This window comes from Balaenoptera acutorostrata, chromosome 1 (assembly GCF_949987535.1).
Source record: "Balaenoptera acutorostrata chromosome 1, mBalAcu1.1, whole genome shotgun sequence".
NCBI lineage: Eukaryota > Metazoa > Chordata > Mammalia > Artiodactyla > Balaenopteridae > Balaenoptera > Balaenoptera acutorostrata.
The window spans coordinates 20,601,497-20,628,375 of NC_080064.1; the positions used below are offsets into that span (position 1 = coordinate 20,601,497).

Consider the following 26,879-nt stretch of genomic DNA (forward strand, 5'->3'; position numbering starts at 1 on the left):
TATTTGCTGGATGAATGAATGAATGAGTACAGGCACAGAGGATGAAGAAATGGCATGAGAACCTAGAGGAGCTCCCTAACCCAGCCGGAGGATAGTTAGGGAAACTTCCTACAGGAAGGGAGCCTTGGGCTGATCCCTGTAGCATGAGGAGGAGTAAGCAGAGGAAGGTGGAAGGCAGCAGCAGCATGTGCAACGGCCCCTCTTCGCAGGAGAGAACCCGATGCATGCAGGAAAGTCAGCCCCTCACCTAGTGACTGACCCTGTAGTGCAAAGAGGTCAGATTCCCCCTCTGTTGGCCATTTTGAGGACTATCTTGTGTGTATGAACTGTGTCCCACCCCAGACTGGCTGCCCACTGAGGGGATAACATTCCCATCATGGCTCCCTCATCAGATCAGCGGCCCTCTGAGATCAGAGGAAGGCAAGAAGGCAGGAGGCTGCCACTTGTTGAGGGACACCCACAGGGTAGGCCTAGCTTTGACCAGGCTACTGTCTCATGGCAGATATTATTATTGCCTTCCTAGAGAAGAGGGGGCAGAGGCCCAACATCATCCAGCCAGTAAGAGATAGAAGCAGAGTCCACTCCAGGTCTGCCTGGTTCCCTGTGGCTGCCCTCGTCAGACTGGGGCTCCTGGCCGCCAGAGTCTCTCTCTCATCATTTCAGCGATTCCTCAGTGGGTGACATCACCCATTCCTGACTGCCCTCATAGAGCACAGACCCAAGAACTGAGCGGGGGGAAACCCTCAGTGGGGTGTGGACTAATGGAGAGTCAGTTCACCCTCAGAAAGAACTCCCCATATGAACTGGAGTAAGGATCCAGTCCTACAGACCCTTCCCACAGAGCTCCAGGCAAGGGCTGACCTGTGCGCCTGAGTGTAAGGTGCCGAGAACGGGCCTGAAAAAGCTGGAGCTGGAGCTGGATAGGACTGGTGGAGGGTGAGGGCGGGGCGGCTGAAGGAAGAGGGACCAATCCTGGGAATAGCTGGGAGCACCCTGCCCAATACCACCCCCCCCCCCAGCCCCTTGACACCTCACTTACCTGTTGATGGAAGGGGTTAAGTGGAGAGCCTGCCTACCAGCCAGGAGCGAATCCCCCATCTGTGGTGACCAGCGGGAAGCTCTAAGGACTCAGGTCAGGAGCTCCGGGTTCAAATCCCCACCCTGCCGCTCCTTAGCTGGGTCACCGTATAAGATACCATCCCCTCTCTGAGCTTCACTTTCCTCATCCATAGGAAACAACAGTGATAAACTTTGGCCTTGGAAGGTTGATGTGAGAATTCAGAGACAGAGGTTGTGAAAGCTCAAGGCCAACTGTGAGGTGTGGGCCCTGCTGGTTATTATTAATAGCAATCCAGAAAACGGGTTTGGAAGGGGTTAAGTGGAGACCTTGCCTCCCAGCCAGGAGCGAATCAGGGCTGGCAGGGGAGGAGCCAGGCTGCGGCTAGGAAAGAGATCTCGACTGGCCAGATACTGCCCTGAGAGGGGACGCAAGATACCAGCGGGGCTTGGGGACCATGGGGCAGGGGCTTGGCACGGGGTCCCTGGCCTCTGCACCCTGATAGCTCCAAGCCAGAGGGTGCAGGACCAGCTACTAGCATTGGAGGGAGGAGGGGCCGAGCCGCCTGGGCCAGGACAGTGGGAGGGTGGGAGAGGACCAGGACCCAGAGCCCTCCCAGCCCCCCAGGTAGGGGCCACTGGCTGCACTCAGGCCTTGACCTCAGCTGACTCTGAGAGCCCACATGGGATGCAGGGTCTAATTTAAGCACCAGCTGCAGGGCCCACAGCCCAGGAGTGCCTGCCAGTGGGCACAGGTGTGGCCAGGCTGCTCAGGGGCTGCTCAGGCAGCGGGAGGATTGGGGAGACCAGCCCTGCTTCCACCCAGCCCTGCACCCTGGCCAAGCCGCCTCCTGCGGGAACCCTCATGGGTCCCCCATGGCCTGGCAGACGGTCCTCCTCTCCGCTGAGGCCAAGGTCAGGGGGTGCAGCCAGGAGGGCAGAAGGACACTGCCTTGCAGTCTGGACAGGGGTTGCATCAGCCTGAGCAGTGCCAGGGGAAGGGGGCCCTGCTGGGAGGGCAAAGGCTGGTTTGGTTGTCCAAAGGCCGAGGAAGCAGAGTCCTGACCGCAGGAAGGCAGGGCCAGAGAGCTGGGTCCTACCTGGCCTCCTGGTGCCTGGCCTGTGACTTGCTGTTTGATCTTACACAGGCAGCCTGCCCTCGATGGGCCTCAGTCTTCCCATCTGTATGATGAGGGTGCTGACCTAGAAGGTTGATCCCAGTCCCAGAGGCCTACACTCAGGCCCCTGCTCCTCCTGCTTCCTGCAGCCCTGGCTGTGGGTGGCCACATGCAGTCATGGAGACGGAAGTCCCTCTGGCTGGCACTGTTGGCCTCCTGGCTCCTCATCCTGGTGGGAGTCTTCCCCTTTCTCCGCCTGGCAGTGCCCACCAGACCCCGGGCAGGAGCCCCCCAAGGCTGGCCCCGTTGGCTGGACGCAGAGCTCCTGCAGAGTTTCGCCAAGCCTGGGGAGCTCCTGGAAGATGGCCCTCAACCTCCTCAAGCCCTCCGTGGTGGCAGCTGCAACTGGGGAGCTTGCTTTGACACCTCAAAGTGCAGAGGTGGTGGCCTCAAGGTATACGTGTACCCAGCGGCTGGACCCGTCTCCGAGACTCACCGCAGGATCCTGGCTTCCATCGAGGGCTCCCGCTACCACACGCTCAGCGCTGCTGAGGCCTGCCTCCTCCTCCTCCTCAGCCCGGACACCCCCACTGGAGAGTGCGACCCGGTGCCCCCGCAGTGGGATGGGGGCAGGAACCATCTGGTCCTCAGTCTCCGCCCAGCCCCTTGCCCCCGGACCTTCCAGCTGGGACAGGCAATGGTGGCCAAGGCCAGTCCCACAGTGGACACCTTCCGGCCCGGCTTTGACGTGGCCCTCCCGCTTCTCCCTGAAGCCCACCCGTTGCGAGGTGGGACACCTGGCCAGCTGCGGCAACACAGCCCCCGCCCCGGGGTGGCCCTGCTAGCCCTGGCAGAGGACAGGGGCACGTGGCACGTGGCAGGCACCGACTTCTCTGCCTGCCCCTGGGATGGGCGCTGTGAGCAGGACCGTGGACCCAAGCAGTAAGTGGAACTTTCCCCTTGGGGGCTGGATGGGAAGGGTATGTGATGGGAGCGAGCCCAGGGGCCAGGGTAGAGGGCAGGATTGAGATGGGCAAACTTAGGCCTCAGCTGCAGCAGGAGGGAATCAGGTTAGACAGCAGAGAACACTACCACCGAGATGGTGATTTGCTGCAAGGGGTGTCCAAGGAAGGTTTTGGAATTCTTCCTTGGGGATCTTTAAAAGCATAAAACATGACTCACTCCTACTTATTCTTCTTCTTTTATTCCAATCCTTCCTTCCCTAATATTTTATTTAACATACAACTCTATAGTGCTTACTATGTGCTAAGCACTTTTTATAAATGATTATAATAAAATAATACTAATCTTTATCTTTGAAGTGTTGGTGTACCAGACACTAAAGCTCAGAGAGGTTGAGTAACTTGTCTGAGGCCACCCAGCCAGAAAGAGCACAGCCAGTATTTTAATCCAGGATTGCCTGGCTCCAAAGCCTTCAGCCTTAGAATTCTGGGTTTTAAGCAAGAGTTTATGATCAATCCTGTCAAATGCCTCAGAGCCATGGTCACAGATGGAAGCTGCTCCTATGTCTAGTTTCTGGGATTAACCTCTCAAGGTAACAGACTTTGGTTATAGCAAATATGAATTAAGTCAGACCTACAGAAGAATCCCTACCAGTGAGAATGCCTGAATATATACAAGAGGCATGGAGACCCATGGGGACATGGAGAGCTCACTTAGAAACTTCTCTCTACCTGGGCTAGTTGTGGTGACACACCTCAGGTGGTAAAGCAGTTAACGCCTAAGCACCCTAACCCCTCTGCAACCCCCAGGAGGCCAGCAGTATCCAAAGTCTGGCTGGGCAGACTGGAGGTGGAACCTGTCACTCTAGAATCCTTCCCTTGTCCCCTGTCTCAGGTATCTCCCTATTCTTTGCTAGAACAACATGGCTTATTCTGAGCTCCACTTCCCTCCCAGGAATTCTTCACGTGGCCAAGCTCCATTTTTGCCTCTGCTTGGGGCTTCTGGGGCTTTTCTCAGCCACAGGGCTCTTGTGGGAATGGAATCTCTCTACCTCCTGAAGGCACATGGCCTCCAGGGAGCCCCGCAGCCAGGGGTAAGAGCAGAACTGCCCCTCAGTCCCCATGGCCCTTCTGCTAGGACCCATCCCTAGCAGGCATCCTCGGCAAATCACCCGAAAAGCTGAGGATGCCCCCAGGTACCTCAAGCTCCAAACTCAGACAGAGCTCACCTTTGGTGACAAGGTTCTCTGCTTACCTCGCCTGGCCTTACTTCTGATTAGGCACTTAGCCATTCTTGGTTACAGGAAGTTCTTCTTTCAGCTGACTTTAGTTATGGCTAAATGCAGTCGGTTACTGGTGAATATGAAAGTCATTTTAGCCTGAACTTCTTTGAGAAACTGAAACTTGGGGAGTGCACACAGTAGGTAGTTGCTCACTAAATGTTTACTGATTGAATCCAAATTGGCCAGAGCTGGCCAAGGTTTTCTAACAGGCGTGGGCCACCCTCTGAGTAGCATTTTTGATAAGTGTATTTCCAAGGTGTGATGCCTGAAAGCCTCTAACTGTCCTCTGAATTTCAAGCAGTTCTGTCTTTGGCCTCAACCCCCCTGCAGGCGACAGGACTTGTAATCTCTGGAGTAGCTGGAGCCTCAGTTTCCCTGAAGTGCCAGGCAGCTGCCTGAGCAGCCAGTCAAGTATAGGGACAGAGAGAGAGGGAGGCCCACAGCCACAGGCCAGTGCCCGGACGGTGGCCTGAATAAACAAGTGCTGGCCAGAGAAAGAGGCGATTCAGGTCCCTGCCACCGTCCCACATTCACTCCGCTGGGGGAAGGGGGGAGGGGAGAAAGTGGGCATCTGGGGAGAGCCTGCTCCGCCGCTTTACATAATTCATGGCTAATCCTCTCGAGCACCCTTCAAGGGAGGTGTTATGATCCCCATTTCAGGGAACAGGAAACTGAGGCTCAGAGACATGGAGGCAGCCAGCCAAGGGCCTTGGTGACAAACTCCGTGGTTCACCACAGCCTCCCTCACTGCTCCGATCAGGCGCTCAGAAGCAGCAGAGCTGGGATTAAACCACGCTTCTGGCTCCAAAGCCCATATTTTTCCACCTTCGCTGAACAGTCTCATATTGCTTTAGAATAAGCCTCCACCCGTTTAAATTGTTATTTATTTATTTTTATGAATAGGGAATTCATTCACATGGTACAAAATTCCAAAGGCACAAAAGGGTATACAGTAAAAACTCCCTCCCACCCCTGTCTCCAGCCACCCAGTTTTCCCTCCTGGAGCCAGATACCCTTTCTAGTTTCTCTTGTGTCTTTTCTGAAGTACTCTGGGTGTATATAAACATGTGTATATGCTCTCCCCTGCTTTTTGGGTTTTTTTACATAAATTTAATGCATGTTTTAAGGTCCCCTGGCTTGTCGCCACTGGGCGCACGAGGTGCGGTGCCTAGGGCCCATGATACTTTAGGGGCCCATGAAAATGTTCTCATTTCTTTGAAAATCAGAAGAAAAAAGTGAACTTCTAAATAGAAGAAAATGCTTTCATATATAATATTAGTATGTTCGTTTTTATACCAACACAGTTATCAAATATAATTTTTATAATATTTTTATGGCTGAGGGACTGCAAAGGCCGAAGTACGCAGGGCACTGGAAGTCGCAATGCAGCCCTGCCTGTGGCCATGGGTGGAGTCACCTTGACAGCAGCCTTGGACACTGAGGCCCCAAGTCCATGCCAAGCACTTTACAGGGTCACAGATCATCAGCAATCACGACGAGATCCATCCCTTCTACAACACACACACACACACACACACACACACACACACACGGAGGCTCCATTACTAGAATTTGTGCCGAAACTGACCTTTCAGACATTTAGTCCATTGGTCCTGGGTCTCTCCTCTGTTGCACACTGAGCATTCATTCATTTAGCCCCCACTGAGTGCCCATACTCTGCCAGGTGCCCTGCTAGGCCCTGGGGATACTGGATGAGGGAGGCACAGCCCCAGCCCTCAAGTAGCTTGGTCTTATTAGAGAGACAGACAAGTCACTGGTGTGACACACATTGTTAAGCAGAGAGAGGCTGGGCAAGCTGCCTGCCCGGCTCCTCTACTTCAGAGCTGTGTGACCTCTTTAGGCCTCAGTTTCCTCATCTGTAAAATGGGATATTAACAGCACATACCTCCCATCTCATAGGGTTGCTGTGAGAATGAAGTGAGTCAATGCATGTGAAGCACCGAGAACAAAGGGCATGCTCAGTAAAGTTTAGCTTGGCTCGTTACTACTGCAGTGCACGTAAGGGCTGTGGGAGCAGAGAGGAGGGAGCCATCTCTGGAGAGACCAAGGAAAGCTTCCCAGAGGAGGTGATATTTGAACTTTATACATTAAGACCAAGTAGGAGGAATTCTTCAGGCTGCAAGGCAGGGAGGGGTGCTCCAGGCTGGGAGAGAAGGAGGTACAAAGACACAGAGGGAACAGTAGACGTTAACGAGGACTGACCGATACAGTTTATTCAGCAGGCTCTCTGGCTCTGGGTTCTCTGAAGCCTTAAACTTAAGGGTTTTCAGTCCCTTAGGGCTTTCCTGGGGGAGGAGGAGAGGGCTGTGGCTGGCTGGAGCTGTGGCTCTCAATGAGGTAGAGGGTGTCCTGTTTTTAACTTGTAGCTTCTTCCAGAAGAAGCCTGGCGGGACACCTGAGCATCGGGCAAAGAAGGCAGGGTCCTCTGGGAGACCCCTGGGCAGCAGGTCTGGGGTGGTTCAAATAACCTGGGGCCAGGAGTTAGCACACCTTGGTTCTAGTTCCAGCTCTGCCCCAGCCCTTTCTGAGACCCTGAGCCAGTCCTCGGGTTTCTCTGAGACTCAGTCTCCCCATCTGTTCAATGAGGGTTAGTCCAGAGGCTAAGTACTCCTAGGATTGCTTCTTGAAGGTTCAGACTCAGGACCAGATAGGCTATAGCTGAGGAGGGTCCTGGGACCCTCTAGGCCCTATTCAACAGTCCCACTCTGAGCAGGCCTGTGAGCCCTGGAGTCCTGCACACGCACACACACACACACCCTCCCCGTAGCCAGGGCATGGGCACTCCTTCCCTGGCTGGGCAGTTCCAGGGTGCTGGCTCTGAGGAGGCTGCGACTCCTACCCCTCCCCCCAACAGGCACACACAGCCTGAGTGTGGCCCTGGGGCTGGTGGGGGAGGTGGGAGGAACAGAGGAGGCCTGTCCTCTGAGCAAGGGGGCCTCTGGGCCGGGGGGCCTCTGGGCAGCGGCTTCCTGTGTGGTTCCAGGCTGGGGGCCCAGCCCACCTCCTGACAGAAGAGCCTTTCACGGGCCTGGGCTCTGAGGATGGGGAGAGGGCAGGGCACGGAGGCCACTCAGGTGACGGCAGCCCAGAAGTCTCCATGAGGCCAAGAGGTGGGAGGGCAAACGCGTGCTTGCCCAAGTCAGACCAGCCTTGGAAACGTCAGCTCCCACCACCTCCCATTTTTCAAACGAGGGAACCAAGGTCCTAAGAAAAGAAGGGAGGTGTCTAATACCACCAAGGGCAGCGGCAGAGCTAGAGCTGCTACCCCAGCTGTGGGCGAGGGGCAGTGTATGGCTGGGCGTGTGCAAGAGTGTCTGTTAACAAATGAGAACATGGTGGTGGGTTTGTACATTGTGAATTTGGGATTGTTAGTGTGGAGGGCTGGAGGGCCATCAGGGGAGTCAGGGGGGTGAGGGGCAGCTGTCTCAGGTCTCCTGTGTGCAGGGTCCCCTCCTGTGCTCCTTAGGACCCACCCTGGGGCAACGCTACCCAATGCCACCTTCTGCCTCATCCCTGGCCGCAGTCCTGATGCCTTGCACTTCCTTCAAGCCCTGCAGGTACAACCCCGACTTGGGCATCCCCCATCCCTGTCCCCCTACACTCCTGAGCTGGAAGGGCAGTCTGGGCCCAGGCCGATGGGAAGGGCTGGTGAGCTGCCCACTCCTTTACTCTGGGACTCAGATGTGCCTACAGCCATATTCATTGCACCCTCTGCAGAACACCCCCCCACCAAAAAAACCCCACTTTTCTCTCCTCTTTACCCCTTGCCCCCAATGCAGCAGTTGCTGACTTGGAAAAGGGAGGAGGGGTGAGTGTGTGCAGGGTGGGACTGGGCTCCCCAGTGACCTCCCTACCCCCCAGGCTGGCTGCATCCCTGTGCTTCTCAGCCCTCGCTGGGAGCTGCCCTTCTCTGAGGTCATCGATTGGACCAAGGCGGCCATTGTAGCTGACGAGAGGCTCCCACTTCAGGTAGCTCAGGGCCCTACCAATGGGGTGGGGACTAGACCCGGGACATGGGAGGACCCCGGGATCCTGGCCCCCAGGCTGGTCTCGGTCCTCATTCTTATCCCCCATCTATGTATATTGATGATTTTGCACCCAGCCCCAAGCCTCTGGGGTTCTGAGAGCAAGAACTCAGCCTCTTTCAGCCTCAGTTTCCCCATCTGTACAATGGGATAAGTTAGACCAGATGATCTCCATGGGCTCAACCCCACTGGTCCATGACTGATTAAATACCTAGTTTAAAGGAAAGCCATAAAAAATCCAAAATCTGAGTGCCTACATGGAGCTTGAGGTGGGGAAGCAAAATGTAGAGTGACTTTGCCATCTGATGAAACTCATTTTGCCCAGCTCTGAAAAACATATGCATGAGCCTTGAATCCCCTGAGAAGTGAGGATGGTGTAAGAAGTTAACAGAAATAGCCTCCATTCACTGAGCCTCTACAATGTGCTAAGCCCTTAATATGTATCATCTAATTTAATCCTCACAACCACCCTAAGAGGCAAGTACCATTATTGTTCCCACTTTACAGATGAGGAAACAGACTCAGACAGATTAAGTAGCTCACCCACAGTCACACGGTTACTAAGTGGCATTTAAACTCAGCTCTGTGTGACCCCTGAACTCTTGATTGCTAAGTTACCTGGGATTTTGCCAAGGCTGGCAGCTGCCAACCCACCTGGAGAAATGTGGGGAGCGGGCTTCTGCTTCCCAGACCTCCAACCTAGGTTGTCCCCACCCCAGGGTGAGTCAGGGCCAGCCAGGGCCCCATGCCTTCTCCTTTGCTCCCTCTGTGCCCCAGGTCCTGACTGCCCTCCAGGAGATGCCCCTCACACGGGTCCTTGCCCTGCGTCAGCAGACCCAGTTTCTATGGGATGCCTACTTCTCCTCAGTGGAGAAGGTCATCCATACCACTCTGGAGGTGAGGGGGATTCACCTGATGGGGGTTCTGGTGTTTGGCTCTGCCTCATCCCTACCCCTCTCCATGCCCCTCTCTTCGGACACCTCCTCTGCCCTGGTGTTTGGGCTTGCCTCTTGAAGATGCTTCTGGGATGAATCAGAGACTTGGCTCGGAGCTCTTGGATGAGTTCCTTCTCCAGTCTTGGCCTCAGTTTCCCCATCTGTAGCAGACAGATTTCAAAGCATGTGCCAACTCCAGCTGATGGGCATTGGTTGCCTGGGGCGTATGTTGGGAGGGATTCTGGGTCCGGAAAAAATGTCATGACCTGTTAGTGGTATCTGCCATGAGTGAAGACAGCATCACGGAGTGACCCCCTACCCTGGACTTCTGAACCTTTCAGTCCCCAGCGATCTGGTGTTGCAGATGCTGCCCTCCCCAGATTCCTGAAGGGGGAGGTGTGGGGCTGCACTGGGTCCTCACTTCCTCAGACCCCGCCCATGGCCACACTGGCCGCTCCCTCTGCACAGCCTTCTCTCATTTCACAGATTATTCAGGACCGGATCTTTGGCGCCTCTGCTCACCCCTCGCTACTGTGGAACAGCCCCCCAGGGGCAATCCTGGCCCTGCCCACTTTCTCCCCAAGCCCCTCGGACTTCCCCTTCTACCACCTACAACAGGGTATGCCCTAGGGATGGGACAACTTGAAGTCCCTTCATCAACTCTCCCCAAGTCTCTGCCCCAGCCTCAACCATAGAGCCCCATCAAGCCCCTCCCCAAATCCCCCACATCTTTTCTGGCTCCTCAAGTCCCCAACTCAGGTCATTCTTGGGGGGTTGTGTCCCCTCCCGCCCTAATAGCCTGTGTCTCGTTCCTCCAGGCTCTCGTCCTCTGGGCAGGTTCAGCGCCCTGATTTGGGTGGGGGCTCCAGGCCAGCCCCCCCTGAAGCTCATCCAGGCCGTGGCAGGCTCCCAGCACTGTGCCCAGGTCTGCCCCCTTGCCAGCTGGGGTGCCGGGATCCAGGATGGGGGCAAAACAGGGCAGAGCCCTTGAAGACATCTGGACGCCAAGGACAACCACACATTTTGGGGGGAGGCATGGGAAGGATTTTCAAGTACCATTGCTGCCTTCCTCTTTCAGTCCCAAGTTTCTAGTTCCTTTCCCCCACCTCCATCCCCGCTTCCCTCATGGAAACTGATGAAGCCACCTGAAAAACAGGTGCCTCTTGTGGAGGTTGAAGTAAACATACATGCATTCATTTATTCATCCAGCCTTTTCTGAGCACCCTGGGCTTGATGCTGAGGATGCAGAGAAAAAGTAGGAAAGGATTCTGCCCCAGATTCATATTCAGTTAGCATTTCCCAGCACACAGACTGTCAAATATCACTTCCAGAGAAGCCAGATAGGCTCTTGAGAGTACCTGGAAAGGAGACAAGCATTTAGCTCAGCCAGGGTGCAGACGGATCAGCTTCAAAGATGGGACATTTGAACTGGGCTGGGAATGATAAAGGAGCAGGAGGAAGAGAATGAAAACCTTTGAGAGAAGATGGGGATGGGGCATGGGCTCAGGGCCCAGGCTAGGTGCGGCTTGAGTTCTAATGCTACAGGTAGCTACCTTCGAGTACCACTGGAATTCACGCCTTCCGGAAGATCAGAGGCAAAAACAGGGCAGTCATGAAAGGACCTTGGCTCTAACTAAACTCCTCCCAAACTCACATATACAGCTGCTCTTCCAAACTTCTTCCACCCTGAGAAAGATTACTCCTGGGACACCCCACACACACCCTGGCCTTCTGACCCAGACTTCAGGAACATCCCCCTTTCCTTCCAGATCTTGGTTCTCTGGAGCAGTGAGAAGCCATCCCCAACCAGGTGGCCCAAGACAGCAGTGCCTTTGACAGTCATTGATGGGCACAGGAAGGTGAGAGATGGGGAGGGATGTGGAAGGGTGGGCTCACCCCCGGAAACCTGAGATCTGGGGAGGACATACACAGCGTGATTTACTTGGGCCTGAGCCAAAGCTGGACTTCAAGTTGGGCCTGGAGAAATCAGACCATGGGTTTCAGCTGCAGGCCTAATAGAAATGATTTTCTTCCATCCCTGGCCCTTGTGAATTGTGCTTCCAGAGAACTGGGGTTTTATGTGATGAGGGAAGGCAGAGAGAGTACATCGCTGTCTCGGGTAAGGGATAGAGGGGAAACCTGGGCAGGTGGCAGCATTTTGGGCGGGGGTGAAGGGGTGGCTTCCAAGAACCTGGGTTGGTGTGACACACCTGCTTGCCTGTGCCGTTCTGGGAAAGTCCCTTCATCTCTCCGGACCTGTTTCTTTCAAACGAAGGATGTTTGACAACCCTTCCAGGGTCGAGGTGAACATTTAATGTGACAATAGAGGAATCCTGAAATGTCAAAACTGGAAGGGCCCTGGACACCAATGGCCCCATTTTACCAAAGGGCAAATTGAAGTCCAGAGAGGGAAAATGAGGTCCTCAGGTCCGAGTTCCAGGCAGACTTGCTGTTTTTTTTTCACTGCTCTTCCTTCTACACCATGTCTGCAGGGGCTCCTGCTTAGCAGATATTCAGATACTCATCATGGGAGCCTGGGGAGGGGTCCTACGGCTGAGTTGCCCTCCGCTCCCTCCCCCTGCAGGTCAGTGACCGCTTCTTCCCGTACAGTGCCCTCAGCACCGATGCCATCCTCAGCCTGGATGCCCATAGCAGTCTTTCCACAAGTGAGGTGAGGACTCCCAAGAGGAGCCCTGGCAGCCCTCAGATCCCGGAAGCTGGGATGACCAGAGATCAAGAAGTCCAGCCTCCTGCTTTAGGAGTTTTCAGCTCCTAGCTGCAAAAGCACTGTTTCTAGCTCCCAGTTGGGAAAGTTCCCCTAAGCATCCCCTGAAAATTTTCTAGCTCCTTTCTCCTCTCCCCTGAGTCCCCTCAGCCAGGCTGGCCTTGCCTCCATGTCTCGGGAGGCTCCTGGCTGGGCAGGAAGTCCTTCCTCACACCTTACTTAAATATCTCCCCAGGTGGACTTCGCTTTTGTGGTGTGGCAGAGCTTCCCGGAGCGGATGGTCGGCTTTCTGACGTGGAGCCACTTCTGGGATGAAGCCCGGGGTGGCTGGGGCTACACTGCCAAGAGGACCAATGAATTCTCCATGGTTCTCACCTCGGCTGCCTTCTACCATAGGTACAGATGCCAGCCCCGGCGCAGGGCTCAGAGGGCCAGAGAACACTCCTTTGAACCAGGAGCAGGGTGGTGTGGGAGTGGACACAGCAGTCAGCCGAGAGCTCAGAGATCCAGGTTCAAGGCCACTTCCCACTGCCGTGATGGGCAAATCTCCTCACCTCTCTTGAGGTTCAGTTTCCTTGTCTGTAAAGTGTATTCACCCCACAGGGCTGGTGTGATCATCAAATAACAAAAATACATGAAGTCCTTGGCACACAGTCAACAGATGGCAGCTAGTTGTATTTTAAGTAGAGCCATGCAGAGGATAGGGACAGTGTTTGGATTTCGGGGTGGGTGAATCCACAGCCGTCCTGAAGCTGGTCTTTGGCCTGCCATGTTTGATGGCCTTGGAACTAGCTGATCCTCCCCTCATTCTGGCTCTGGGTTCAGACTTCAGAGCCCAGGGAAGGGGGCCCCAAGGAGCTGTGAGGGAGGGGGCAGGGAGTTCACCGTTGGCTGCAGACAAGCCACAGAGCACAGAGTAGTGGAGAGTGGTGCATACTTGGGGTGGGTGCTCTCTGAGGCAGCCAGGGCTCAGCAGAAAAGGGAGCAGGACTTTCCCAAGAAGCTTAGGAATTGGGGTCAAAGGGAGAGTAAGGTCAGGAGGGAGAAGAATGGGGCCTGGCGGGTGGGTGAATTCAGCTGCAGCCTCTCCCACTCCTCCCTCCTTACCCAGGTATTACCACACCCTCTTCACCCACTCCCTGCCCAAGGCTCTGAGGACCCTGGCAGATGAGGCACCCACCTGTGCGGATGTCCTGATGAATTTCCTAGTAGCATCCGTCACCAAGTTGCCCCCTATCAAGGTGCCCTATGGGATGTGGCATCAGGAGGCCAGACCTCCTCCACTGGTGAGGATCTAGGGGCGTGGTCGGCACTGGGAGGGCCCCAGCTGGGGAAGGGATTCCCGTTCTAACTCTAACCCTTTTTGCTGCACGAGGCGGGGGTAGGGTGGGGTTCCGAGGACAGAGAAGCCCTCCAACGCATTTCTCCCCGCCCCCCTTAGGAGCCTGGGGGTCCGGGGCTCAGGCAGGAGCCGCAGCCCGCAGCCCAGAACTGCATCAACCAGATGGCGGCAGGGTTCGGCCGCATGCCCCTGGTATCTTCTCGCCTCCGTCTGGACCCAGTGCTCTTCAAGGACCCGGTGTCCGTGCTGCGTAAGAAATATCGCAGCCTGGAGAAGCCCTAAGAGGGACTCGCTGAGACCCCAGCCGTCGCTGCAACTGCCTCGGGGGAGGGGAGAGGCTCCGCCTCCTCCCTTGCGGTATCTGGAGACCCAATCAAGGCTGCCATTTAGCCAGCACGGCAGTACCCGATTGGCCAACCACCGCCTCGCCCCCCACCCCCCAGCCTAGCCGCTAGTGGCAGTTCCCACGTTCACGTCGCTGGCTCTGGGGCCCTTCCTCTGCCTTCGCAGACCCCTTGCCTGGAATGCCTTTCTCGGCTTCTCTGCCGAGCTGACATCTACTTCTCTTTCAGATCCTCGCCTCCTCCACGAACCTGCCTGACCCCCACCCCCGCCCCGGATCCTCTGCGCTTTCACAGCCGGGTGTGTCCCTTAGTCCCGACGCTATTCATGCTGCCTCGCATGGTACACCGTCAGGCCCCAGGACTGACCCGGGAGTCCCGTGAGGGCAGGGCCGTGTCCTCGTCTCTCTGGCCTGGCAGGTACGCCACAAATATTTGACGAACAGATAGATGGAAGAGACATAACTACATGCCTGGCTCTGTGGCGACAGTGGCGGGGGTGTGGACAGGGTGTGCGGAGTGAGACACAAAACTGCACCTCCCACCCCACCCCCTGGGTTTTTAGTCCGGCCGGAAAGCAGCTTCTCGCAGAATCCTGGGTTCTTCTCGCAGAATCCTGGGCGCAATCCTCGCGCCCCAAGAATAGAGCAGAGAAGTCCCGGGGAGCCAGTTTCGGGGCTCCCTTCCCGACCCGGCGGAGCACAGTTGGGGGTGGTATGGGAACGCCGGTGGCCCTGCCGGGCCCGAGCCCCTTATCTCAGGCACTGCCGTCGTCCTGCATTACCAGCCTGGACCACTAGTGGTCAGCACCGCGCCGCGCTCCCTCCCCGCGGAAAGGGAAGGAAGTTCGAAACGCCCATCGGGTAGGATTAGGGGGAGCGGGGACGTCGAGATTGGTGGTGCGCAGCTTGAAGTCGGAAAACTGGTTGGCCCACACACTTAGGACGAAGAAGGGGCCATTTCTAGGTGGGCTGTGTGGGAGCAAGGGCGGTCCCCAGCGCCCTGGTGGTGAGAGTGGAGAGGGGGAGGGGACGCTGGGTTCTGCTAGGTTCACTCACCTGGAACTGGCATGATCACTTCCGAAATAAAGCGCGTGTCTTTGTCCCTTTGCTCAGGCTATAAATACCTCTACAGCAGCTGCGCGGGGGGAGGGGGACTCAGGTCTCGCCTGGGAGCTGGGGCCACTCTAGAGGAATGGGGATGGCGGGTCCAAACCAGGTCCAGGGTATCCGGTGTTTTTCTGCTTCGATGGCCTCGCAGCTTTGGAAACTCCCGTGACTAGTGACTAGCTCGCTGGCCAGAACATGGTGTCCCCAAGGCCTCCCACGTCCATCCTCCAGTTTGACCGCTGGCCCCTGGATGACTCAGGTCATCCCCAGAGCCAGTCACAGCGTGGGATGCAGAGAAGGCTCTCTTTGGGGAGGCGTGGGGCTACTGTATTCTTGAGATGGAGGGGGGACAGTCTGGCCCTGAGTCAAGGACAGTTGTTGAGGAAGCACACAGCTGCAACCCAGGCAGCCTTCCCAGGGTGGGGAGGACTCCAAGTGCCAGGCCCAGCTGGGGGAAAGAGACACCTTTTCCCTCCCCACTCACAGTTGCAGCACCCAAAACACTGAACTACCTTGGCATGGCCTTGCCTGTGGGCTGCCAGGCCCAGTGGCTCATACTGTACCAATATGCAGCCCAGAGCAGGTCCCCAGCCCCTGCTGTAAGGGGAGGCCTCGGGCTGTGTGACTTTGGGCAAGTGACTCAACCTCTCTGAGCCTCAGTTTTCTCATCTGTAAAAATGGAGGACAGCAATGACTGTCTCTTGAGAGGTGTGTAAGGACTTGGAATATAGCAAAGCCCAGGATCCAGGTTCCTGCAGCCTGCCATGGCTGGGGGGAGGAAGGAATTTGATTCCCAAGATTGGGGTGGAGTGGAGCTCCACCAGCGGTCACACACACACACACACACACACACACACACACACACTTCCAAGCCAGCACAACTTCCCACAGATTTGAAGGGGCCGAAGAACCCTCAAACCTAGATCACAGTCAACCCCAGATGACAGTGCTGGAAAGGCACAAACAGGTCGTTTCACAGATGGGAAGAGAGAGGCTCAGAGGGGAAGGAGAGTGACCAACCCCTCCTCCTCCCACTGTGGGTCAGGACAGAGTCAAGACAAACCCAGTGCTGCCCCCGGAGGCTGGGAAGCCCACCTGGCCCCTCAGGCCATCCTTCCAGAATGATGCTAAAAGTACCCACTCTTCCACAGCCACCATATGCTCAGCTGACTTCGGTTCCAGTCCTCACAACAACCCTGTGAGGTAGGTGTCAACATTCTTAGTCCGCAGACGAGAGAGACGCTGACCTCCCTAAGGGCAGAGACAGACCACTAGATCAGAGCCACCTGAAGACTGGGCATGCTGCCTCCTCTGTGACACTGGGGACAGGACCCCTGGCTTCATCTTGGAAATACAAGCCACCTCCTAATTCAGGAATCTTCACACACACCTCAGGAAGCCAGGGGCTCCTGTTCAGGTTGTACCCTCTTTGTCCTCCATCCCCAAGTTTTGAGCAGGCCAGGCCATACGGGCAACAGAGCTGGCCCGACCATACCCAGTGTCAGGCTCCTCGACCCTGGGACACAATCAGGGCAAGAGGAGTGGCCCGGGGCCTGTGGGGCTGTTTGGGGGGGGACCCAAGCTGAAATCTCTGCCCACCTCCACCCCTCCCACCAGGACACCTTTGTGTTGGCACAGCTTCCTGGGCGTTTGCAAGGCGGGTGGGGGGGGGGGTGCGGGGTGGGGATAAGGAAAGAGGAAACCAGTGGATCCTTACCTAGTCAGAAGCCCCCTACCTCCAGGAAAAGGAAACATTTGGCTCTCAGTGAAATGACTCAGGCACAGATCAGCCTCAGGTGCCCCCTGGCTCCCCATCTCAGGGGAGACCCGTATGAGTGTGCAGGGTCCTCACCACTCCCCAACCCCCATGGCCTCCTTGTAGCGTATTGTTAGAGGCAGAGGAAGGGGGCTCTGTCCCAGGGCTTCTTTACAGATTCATAAGGCAAAGGCCAGACAGACTGAAAATGGTAAATGAGGCAGGTAGGTGAGGGGACAATGAGTCTCCCCTCTACCACCCCTCATTATGCCCCACTGCCTTTCCAGAGGCTAGTGGTAGGGCGGCATTAGCTGAGGATGAGGCCCAAACCCTGCCCCAACGGGAGCTGGAAGAGCGGGGTCACACCAGCTTTACACCTGCCGAGTTCCCATCCTGGGGCTGGCAGTAGTCAGATGGGGGAGACGGGGAAGAGCCCGTTCCTGGAGTGGGACGAGCCCCCTCCACACTGAACATGGAGTCAGGAGAGGGCCCTGGTTTATAACCCACCTGGGGTAGGCAGAGTCCTGGCTGGGCCTGGGGGACACTCAGCCCAGCCGTCTGCAGGCCTGTCCATGCCCCAGTTGGCGCCTGGCCAGGCAATCAGTCCGAGGGACCCTGGCATGACTGACAGTCCTTCATGTCCTCAGAGTAGTCCTCTATCTGGATGGTCATGGTGTGGAAGTGGAACTTGCCCTGCAGGCGGGCGCTGGCTGCCTTCAGCACAGCCTGGGCATCTGCGTTCCCAGCTGGGGGCAGAGAGGACACACAAGGGCAGGCACCAGAGAACCGATTACTCACTCTTGGGCCCTTAGGAATGATTAGGAGCCCCAGTCTTATATCCTACCCCCAGCAGAACAAGATAGGGGATGATGAACATCAAGAAACCCCCAGACTCACTCCTGTACCAGGCAACCCTCTGGTTCCCATACCTGGCGCAACACTGAAAGAGCAGGAAAAGCACTGGCTTGAAGGCTAGGAATCTTTCCTCTGCCACTGATGAGCTGTAAGAGCCTGGGCAAGTGACCTTACCACCCCCCCACAACCTCAGTTTCTTCATCTATAAATGGGACTGTGATGACCAAATGAAATAATGTATGTCAAGTACTCAGCATGGGATCAGGTCCAATGCATGGGCACTGCAAGCATCTGGGGTCATCTGGACCCATCAGGGATGGCCCCGGGCCTCCCGCTGCCTCTCTCTCACCCACCTCGAGTGTTCCCACTACTCACCGATGGCGACGTGGACAGACAGGATAGGCTGGGCCACAGTCAGTGCCCAGATATGCAGGCTGTGCAGGGCTTCCACCCCCTCCACCGACAGCAGCAGATCCCGCACAGCCGTGAAGTCCATGCCCCTGGGGGTCCCTGAGGATGGCAGGGACAGGGGCTGAAGGAAAGGGCGCCCTCCCACCCACGCCTGTTCCTGCTCCTCAAATGTCTCCTCACTCAGACCTCCTTGGCCTGATGTAGCCCCCACCTCCCAAATGACCCCATCATATCACCCTGTTGTATTTTCCTCTTCACACTTAACACTGTCAGAAATTATCTTATTTGTTAGTTTCTTGCTGTCTCTCCCTCTGAAGTGGAAACTATGTGAGCAGGACAATTATTTGGTTTACCACCCTATCCTCAGTGCCTAGAACAGTGCCTAGTCCCACAGTATATGCTCTATTAAAAAAATTTGTTTTTATCTTCAGCAAGTGGTGCTGGGAACGTTGGACAGCTGCATGTAAGTCAATGAAGTTAGAACACACCCTTACACCATGCACAAAAATAAACTCAAAATGGCTTAAAGACTTAAACATAAGACATTGACACCATAAAACTAATAGAAGACAGCATAGGCAAGACATATTCTGACATAAATCGTACCAATGTTTTCTCAGGTCAGTCTCCCAAGGCAACAGAAATAAAAACAAAAATAAACAAATGAGGGTTTCCCTGGTGGCACAGTGGTTGAGAATCCGCGTGCCAATGCAGAGGGCACAGGTTCGAGCCCTGGTCTGGGAAGATCCCACATGCCGCAGAGCAACTAAGCCCGTGTGCCACAACTACTGAGCCTGCGCTCTAGAGCCCACGTGCCACAACTACTGAAGCCCGTGCGCCTAGAGCCCATGCTCCACAACAAGAGAAGCCACCACAATGAGAAGCTCACGCACCGCAAGGAAGAGTAGCCCCCGCTCGCCGCAACTAGAGAAAGCCCGCGTGCAGCAACAAAGACCCAACACAGCCGAAATATAAATTAACTAAAAAACAGAACAAAACAAAAATAAATAAATAAAATAAAATATGGCACAAATGAACCTATCTACAAAACAGAAAGATTCATAGACATATAGATCAGACTTGTGGTTGCCAAAGTTGGGCGGAGGGAGAGGGATGGACTGGGAGTTTGGTGTTGGTAGGTGCAAACTATCACATGTAGAATGGATAAACAAGGTCCCACTGTATAGCACAGGGAACTATATCTAACCTCCTGGGATAAACCATAATGGAAAAGAATATTAAAAAAGAATGTATACATGTGTATAACTGAGTCACTTTGCTGTACAGCAGAGACTGGCACAACATTGTAAATCAACTATACTTCAAATAAAAAAAATTTTTTTTTAAAGAAGGGAAACTGGGGATCCCTGCCCCCGCATGGGGAATCCTTATCATCACTTTTATCTGGGTCAGTCACATTCTTGGAGAAAAAGCTCTGACCTGCAGCCAAGCACTCCTGTTGACCCCAAACCAGGATCTAGACCAACCCTGACCACACAGAGACCTATGACCCAAGATCCTGAGCACAAGCAAGCCGGGTGAATAAGTGTGGTAACTCAGGGCAGACCATCTGCCAGCACTGAGCACCCCTCAAAGCCCGGCCATGTCCTCTGGAGGTGGGGTCCTCAGAAAGGAAGGCCTGAGCTGGAGTGGATTCCGCAGTCTTGTCCAACACCAGCTGTCTTTTTCTGATCCCCAGTCTGCCCCCCCTGACCCCACTATGCAATGAGAAACATAAACCTCACCCCCTAAGGGAAGGCGAGTGGAGACTCAGGAAACATGAGGAAGGTCTGGAGGGCCAGGCGCTACAGACACCGGCCGGAAGCCCCCTGACTAGGCAGGGAGGACACATCCCAGCAGGGAGGAGGCACCCTTGGGGGTAAGAGGAAGGAAAGGACGATCCAGAGGACATTTCCAGAAACAACCACACCTGAGGGCCCTGCTCAATGCCAAGATCAGCCCGGGGTCCCGGGAGGTTCTCCAACCTATGCCAGGCTCCAGACCATGGCCCCCCGCCAATGTGCTGGGATGCACCCTACACCCAACACACACACACACCTGAACTTATATTAGAGCTGGAGAGCCAAGAGCAAAAAGGGAGCCCCAAGCCCAGGTTACCTTCCATCAGCACCAGGATCACATCTCTCAGGATGGTCAAGGTTGTCCCCAGGACGAGGATGGAGAAGAGGAAGGTGCAGATGGGGTCTATAAACTTGTACTCTGGCTACAGGAAAAGGGCAAGGCAGAGCTGGGGCTCACCACCCAACACCTTAGCCTCCCTTCTCTGCTCCCACCCAGCATTAAGTCAGGGAGAGGGGCTCTCTCTGCAGGGTGGGCATGAGCCTCACCCTGACCCTGCCTCCCAGTTCTCTACCTTTTATTCTGTGTCCAAAAGGACAGGCAGGACAGACCACAGTTTAGGATAAGGCACTGCACCTTCCCACCCCTCCTTGCCCAAGGGGCTGAGACATGGACGGAGCTAAATGGAATCTTAGGCACCATCTGGTCCAACATCCCCATTTTATAGATGGGGAAACAGAGGCTCAATTAGAGCAAGGGACTCACTCCACATCGTGCGGCTGGCAAGGGGTGGACCAGGCTTCAAACCCAACACTTGGCTCTTTCCACTACACCACACTGCCTCTATATGATGGGCAACGCCCAGGGAGCATACAGTCCTGGGTTTGAATCTGGCTTCACAACTTACCAGCTGGGTGACGCTGTGCAAGTCACTGAGCCTTTCTGAGCTGCAGAAAACACCACCACCTCCCCTTCAGGGTTGTTATCAAGATCAGAAGTGCTAACACTTACTGGGTGTTGGATAAATGTTCCTTCCCTCTCCTACCCTTTTGCCCAGAGCTGGGAGGGAGCTAGAATCTGGAAAGGGTCCTGTGCAGAGAGAAGCCCCCAGATGATCTACCCTCCCTTTCCCCACCCAGCCCACTTCCCTGTGTCCCCAGCTCTAACCTTGAAGTATAAAATAAAGGCTGCCACTAAAACGCCCAAGCTCTGCAGAAAGTCTCCAACCACATGGATAAAGGCAGCTCGGACACTGGGGTTCTCCTGCTGCTGGCTGGTGTCGTGGCTGTGCTCATGGCCGTGGCTGTGTCCGTGGCCAGACTGGTGAAGAATCAACCCCATTCTACAGAAGTGGAGACAAGGCCAAGGGGCTCACTGAGGTAGCAGATAGAGGTTTCAAATCAGCCAGGTAGAGGCCCCCATCAGGACTGGCCTCCCCAGATTGCATGATCCCTTTGGCCATGTGAGGAGCCCAACCCACGTGGCCTTGGTTCAGAGTACCAACAGGAGAAGGGGCTCAGCTCCATCCAATGCCAGGCTGAATCTGGGCACAAAGATGCCCCAGTGCCAAGTCTCAGAGCAGGAAAGCCCCACAGAGGGGCCTTCACCATGTCACAGATGGTGAAGCTGAGGCCCAGAGAAGGAAGTGGCTTGCCCAAGGCCACTGAGCAAAGGTGAGAGAACCCAAAAGAGACCCCGGTGCTCTACACACCCTGCCTCTCACTGAGACCAATTTCAGGCACATCACCTTGCAAAAGGACTTGGATTCTGCCCCTAGGGACACCTGCTCCTGCAAGAACTAAACTCACCCCTCCCCATGACAGGTATGAAGCCTCTCTGGTTATTCACTGACATGTATGGGGTGGGAACTTGATGCTGCCACAGGTTTACAGCTCCCGATGGCCTTGCCCTAGGCCTCAGGCAGGACCCAGGTGTTCCAGGTGCCAGAGCTCAGACCACTAGGGAAATTCTGATCCTGCGACCTACCCTGGAGTGCGGCACCTCCTCCTTCTAAGGAGAGCAGGCATGTAGGTATGCGTGTGGGAAGTGGGAGGGGGAAAGACTCACAGGGAACCCAGGCCACACTCACATGACGTTCACGACCACAGCACAGCCCGACGTGATCAGCATGGTCCCCTCCTCGATCTCATAGTCCCCAGAGATCAGCCGTTCCACCGCCAGGTACACCAGTACCCCAGTCACGACCCAGATGGACAGCACAGAGAGCAGGGCGCCCAGGATCTCTGAGGAAGAACCCGGCCCCCAATACCTATCTTAGCATGGGGCCCTAAGGCTAAGGAGCCCTCTCCTCCTCCCCACAAAGTCTGGGCCTGGGTCCAACTGGGCTCTGCCAGAGGTATGGCTGGTGTGGTTGCACCTTACCCCACCACTCATACATCTGGGAACATCTGAGCTAGAAGAAACTCAAGAAATCATCTGCGTCAACCCTTTCTGTTGAAGCTGACTCATTAAAATATATACCCATTGCTCAGCTGGCAAACTAAGGCTTCTGAGGAACAGAGGCTGGGCCATCTGTCACCAAGAGGAAAATGACAATGCAGCCCAGAGATGAACTTCAGAAGGCTTTGTTGAACTTTCCCTCCCCCTAGAGCTGATCCATGGAGTTATGTGCAGAGTTAATGCACAGTCATTTATTCTTGAAGTCTGGTCATTTCATTTCTTAGGAAGGTGGATTCTCCTTCCCTACAGGGTGGGAATTCCCAGAGGAACAGGGGACCAGGGCTCCCCCATCAGACTGGGAGCTCCCAAAGGACAGAAGCCAAGGTTGACATCCTCTTCCCCCACCCAAATCACCCTCCTGGCCTTACTCAGGGACCCAGTGCACCCACCTAAGAACTTAATCTTGACCTACCCCCTCTCCCAACTCCATCCCCATCCCAACCAGGGCCCTTACCAGCTCGCTGCCAGCCGAAGTTCATGGTCTTGGTGGCTGGCCGGGAAGCCATCCACAGGGAGAAGAGGCTGATGAGCATGCTGGCAAAGTCAGTGAGCAGGTGGGCTGCGTCTGTCATGATCGCCAAACTATGTGCCAGGTACCCACCTGCAGGGGCAGGGCCAAGAGGATGGAGGGTCCTTATCAGTTCCCCAAGGAGCCAACTTCCCAGAGTGTGTGTGCAGCAGGAAAACCATGAGCTCTGGAGAAAGACAATGTATTCCAGACCTCTGCACCATTAGCTGTGTAACCATGGGCAAGTGACTTACTTTCTCTGAGCCTCAACTTCTACCATCTGTGAAATGGGATTAGCAAAATCTACTTAGAGGGTGAATGTGAAAATTGAGGTCAAATTGGGCCTGTAGGGGAATTCCCTGGCGGTGCAGTGGTTAGGACTCCCCGCTTTCACTGCGCCCTCGGCACAGGTTCAATCCCTGGTCGGGGAACTAAGATCCCACAAGCCATATGGCATGGCCAAAACAAAAACAAAAACAAAAAACAAAAATGGGCCTGGAAAGCATAGCAGGCACTCGGTAAATGCTCCTTCCTTCTAGGCGTTCAGGTCTTCCCTGACCTACTAGTTGTGTGTGATCTTGGGCAAGTTACTAAACCTTATGGTGCCTCCGTTTCATCATCTGTAAAATAAGGAGACTAACAGCACCCATATGACAGTGCAAGGTTGTTGTGAGGATTACATGAGATAGTGTGCATATAAAATATGGAGCTATTAGTATTAATACTACAGGAACATCCAGGACAAAAGCCTTTTGGATCATCCAGACTATCCATGTGCCAATTTCACTTAATTAGCAAAAAAGTCCTTACCAATGACTTCCCCAATCATGAACGACAGGCAGAACGCACAGGCCACACAGAGCTGGCGCCAGGCCCTCTTCTTCTTGGGGTCGCAGTGACTGCCAGGACTCGTCTGGGCATGACAGTAATGGTTGCTCTTGGTAGCCAGCTCAATGGGCTGCAAGTCCAGGCCAGGTGAAGACAGAGGGATCCAGCCAGCCCCATCCTGCCACAGAGATCTGTAAGACCTGTCCAAGGAGGAAGGGTGAGGGGAGACTCAGCTCTGAGATGGGAGCAAAGAGGGCTGACTCCAGTCTTACCTCTCTGCGGGGCCTGATTGTTCCCATGTGCCCATTTGGAAGAAGAGCTTAAGGACACTCCAAGCTCGACAGACTCTGAGGAGTGACCAGAAGCCCCTCTTTGCAGGGGGTGCTGGGGAACGACCAGTCCAGGAGTCTTGGCTCCGTGTGTTCCCTCCTCCCCCACCCCTCCCAGGGCCTGGAGGAGGCAAAGACCTTGGGAACTGGCCAAGGGGCTGGGCCAGTGCAGCCGAGCGCGGAGAAGGAGCAGAGCTTACACTCAGGGAGAAGAGCAGATCTCCCCCTCTCACGGTCTGGGGACACCGGGCCTCCCAGGGCGGGGCTGCCCCCGGGCAAAGTGCTGGCCCCGGGGCAAGGCTCCAGGCACGCACTCCCCACTAACCCGCAGAGGTCAGGATCTGTGCTCAGCCACAAGAGGGGAGGGATGATCCCCGTGCCCAGGCTCCATTTCCCCTTTCCTTCCTTCACCTCACCCCACCCCTCCTGTGTGGTCCCAGTTCAAGCCGCCGTCAAAACCAACCACTGGCAGGATAGCAAATGAGGAGGTGGGTCTGATGCCACTCAAATTCCCGCCCCTCCCCAGGCTCTCGCCTTACCCGGCTCCAAGCCTGGCGTCCAACAGATGCTTCCTCTCGGTGGCCTCCATGCGGGCCCGCGCGCCCTGCCGTGTGCTCCCTGGAAGTTGCGCGCGGGACACTCCGCGGCGCGCACTCACCTGCCGGGAGGGCCCTGCGCGCCTTTCCCGCTGCCCCGGCGCGTGCGCCCCTCGCCCGCCCGCTCTGCCGCGAGTTCGCTCCCGCCTGGCCGTGCCGAGGCCGCCGAGGGGTCGTCCCGCTGTCGCTACCGCTGCTGCCCCCACTACGCCAGCCGTGGCGCCCCGCTCCCGCTGGCTTTATCCGGTCCCCGCTACCCCGTGTGAAGCGGCGCGTCGTGTGCAAAAGCCCGCAGGGAAGGGGGAGGGGGCAGCTGGCGGCAAAGGGCCCCGGCATTGACCCTAGCACCCCGTCCCCTGCGCCCCCGGGGCCCAAGGAGCCCACCTGGCCTGCGACAGAAAGCCTAACCGCTCCCGCCCCGCTCTGCTGCTTGGTGTTTCCGAGCTGTGACCAGTCTGCGCCCGCCTTCCCCCGCTCGGGGCCGGCTGTGTCCCACCGAGAAGTTCTCGGGCCCCGGCTTGTAGAAATCCGCTTTGGGTCCCCTGAGAGCAGGAATGTGGCTCCTAAACTCAGAATAAGGGCTCCTGAGGCTGGGGTTGTGTCTTCCCCTCAGGAAACCACTGATCGGTTTCCACTCTCAGACTGCAGACGCCTGAGCCCCCCATGTTCTTCCGCTCAGGCCAGGGGGCTCCTGCGAGCGGGGTATGCCTGCCCTCAGGCTGGGGCAGTAGCCCTCCTTAGGACTGGTTGGCACTGACTAATCCATCCTCGCCACTGAAGCAGCGCCGGTTCCTCCCGTCTTGCGCGCTCGGATTAGATCTGGGGTGGCCGGCTTTATCTCCACCGCTACACGGAGCAGGGTCGCGCTTCAGCAGCAGTCGCCATCTAGACAGAGCTGACACCACTACCACCACACCATCCTTTCTCCACTGCCCCGCAGCAGTTCCCAGGAGCCCCAGGAAGGTGCCATGCGTGGTGTTCCTCCGGGAGAAGCCCGCCGGCCCTTCCTGCCGGCTTGGTGCCCCACCCAGTTGAAACTTCGCCCTCCCCCGGCGGTTGGGTGGGAGGAGGGGCAGGGGCCTATGGCCCCAACACTGGCCTCTGATAGGCCCTCTACATAAAAAGAACTTTGGGCCGGGGACCTCCCTGGCCAGTCACCCCATCATCAAGGGCTCTGGGGACCTTGGCTTGGCTATGGTCCTTCACAGAGACAAGAGACTAGGGTGTGAGCCTCTATCCCACACCACTGGGGACAAGGAGGGGCTCCTTCAGTGTCTCCCCGACAGGAGTCATCTTGTTAGGAAACTAAGTGCAAGGAGCAAGGATGGCAGCGGTATGCCTTCCTAGACTGGGTCCCCACTGAGTGCCTTTCCACCTCCTCTGGACTCTTGAGTGTGGACAACTTTTACCGCAGGCTTCCTGGGTTTCCTGTATACTCTTAGAACCAGCAAGCTCAGCATTAAACCAGGAGAAGGTGTTAGAATGTAGGTTCCAGGTACCTGCATCAGACCAACTGAATCAGAATCTCTGGATGTGGACCCTAGGAATCGGCATATTTACAAATTCTCAGGGGATTTTCTGCACAGTAAAGTCTGAGGACCTCTACATAAGCTTTTATCATCTCAGACACTAGATTTTAAGCTCTTTGAGAGCTGGGATGTATTTTGTACTTCTATTACAATTTAATTGAGCTCTGAGCACCTACTGAGCACTTAGTTAAATGCCTGTGAATTGGATTGAAATAAAGAAGTATACAAATATAGGGCTGGTCACTTAATCAGATGAGAGTAAGTGAGGTAGGTGCAGTTCACAGGGGTTTCTTGCTGGGCCATCTTAGTCGTGTTGCAGTTTCAAACTGCCCTATGCTCAGATTAATCTTATAATTTATTTGAGGGCAAAACATTTATGCTTTAAAAAAGTGTGTCATCTATGTCCCTCTCGTTCCCTTTAATGCAAAGCACATTGTAAATTCTCAATATATGGAGATTTACAAATTGGATCCAGACACATATATTCATTTTATAAAAACTTATGCCAAATTTCCCTTAAATTAATACTTTTCTAGGATGCATTTTAATTGATTTGCAAGAGTTTGACTAATTAGTTAAGACTTTGATATACTGAAAAACTGCTCCACTTGTATTCTATTCACAGATCCCCAGAAGGTCCTATGCTAATGACCTAGCAATTTGCAGACCTCAACAATTTTATTCTAAAAATGTAGATTCCCCTATAAAGAAAAAAATGTTTCCTGCCATTCCAGTTCTACAAGGATCAAGCCATTAGCTATTACAGTCGGCCACTGAGGAGAATTCAGGATGGAGAAAAATAAGTATTCTGTGCTTTGGATATACTGGCCCCTAGGTAGTTAAGATGCACATGTAATGAAAATTTTTAATGATGCCAGATTCTTGCATCT

At 55.2% G+C, this 26,879-nt stretch overlaps 2 protein-coding genes across 6 annotated transcripts; one reads left to right on the top strand and one right to left on the bottom strand.

Moving 5' to 3' along the window:
• Window positions 1-1,531: 1,531 nt before the first annotated feature.
• EXTL1 (exostosin like glycosyltransferase 1) lies at window positions 1,532-13,749 on the top strand. Of its 2 annotated transcripts, XM_007178675.2 has the most exons (11): window positions 1,532-3,116; window positions 7,907-7,997; window positions 8,302-8,409; window positions 9,243-9,362; window positions 9,887-10,019; window positions 10,219-10,325; window positions 11,170-11,259; window positions 11,985-12,071; window positions 12,361-12,521; window positions 13,237-13,411; window positions 13,567-13,749. In XM_007178675.2, the coding sequence occupies exons 1-11, from the start codon at window positions 2,344-2,346 to the stop codon at window positions 13,747-13,749; spliced, it is 2,028 nt and encodes a 675-aa protein (XP_007178737.1). In that variant the 5' UTR covers window positions 1,532-2,343. The 2 variants fall into 2 exon arrangements, with proteins under 2 accessions (XP_007178737.1, XP_057389586.1); XM_057533603.1 differs by lacking the exons at window positions 11,985-12,071; window positions 13,237-13,411; window positions 13,567-13,749 and having other exon boundaries at window positions 12,361-12,766.
• On the bottom strand, window positions 9,490-24,779 carry SLC30A2 (solute carrier family 30 member 2). 4 transcript variants are annotated; one of them, XR_450669.3, is made up of 9 exons: window positions 24,404-24,779; window positions 23,518-23,735; window positions 22,654-22,800; window positions 21,829-21,982; window positions 20,907-21,081; window positions 20,058-20,163; window positions 17,904-18,038; window positions 17,181-17,419; window positions 9,490-9,561 (listed from the first exon to the last, which is right to left on the bottom strand). XR_450669.3 is itself a non-coding variant. In XM_007178678.3 (8 exons), the coding sequence occupies exons 1-8, from the start codon at window positions 24,451-24,453 to the stop codon at window positions 17,274-17,276; spliced, it is 1,131 nt and encodes a 376-aa protein (XP_007178740.1). In that variant the 5' UTR covers window positions 24,454-24,779; the 3' UTR covers window positions 16,587-17,273. The 4 variants fall into 4 exon arrangements, 2 of the variants coding, with proteins under 2 accessions (XP_007178740.1, XP_007178741.1); XR_450670.3 differs by lacking the exon at window positions 9,490-9,561 and adding an exon at window positions 12,767-13,713; XM_007178678.3 differs by lacking the exon at window positions 9,490-9,561 and having other exon boundaries at window positions 16,587-17,419.
• Between the last annotated feature and the right edge of the window lie 2,100 nt (window positions 24,780-26,879).

What these genes read in the sequence shown, in the direction of transcription:
- EXTL1 (XM_007178675.2), top strand. Translation starts at nt 2,344, where the DNA reads ATGCAGTCATGGAGACGGAAGTCCCTCTGGCTGGCACTGTTGGCCTCC. An exon ending in ACTTCCTTCAAGCCCTGCAG is followed by an intron (nt 7,998 to 8,301) that starts GTACAACCCCGA and finishes CCTACCCCCCAG; the next exon opens with GCTGGCTGCATCCCTGTGCT. An exon ending in AGGCCAGACCTCCTCCACTG is followed by an intron (nt 13,412 to 13,566) that starts GTGAGGATCTAG and finishes CGCCCCCCTTAG; the next exon opens with GAGCCTGGGGGTCCGGGGCT.
- SLC30A2 (XM_007178678.3), bottom strand. Translation starts at nt 24,453, where the DNA reads ATGGAGGCCACCGAGAGGAAGCATCTGTTGGACGCCAGGCTTGGAGCC. An exon ending in GACGCCAGGCTTGGAGCCGG is followed by an intron (nt 23,736 to 24,403) that starts GTAAGGCGAGAG and finishes CTCCTTGGACAG; the next exon opens with GTCTTACAGATCTCTGTGGC. An exon ending in CTTCGGCTGGCAGCGAGCTG is followed by an intron (nt 21,983 to 22,653) that starts GTAAGGGCCCTG and finishes GTTCTTCCTCAG; the next exon opens with AGATCCTGGGCGCCCTGCTC.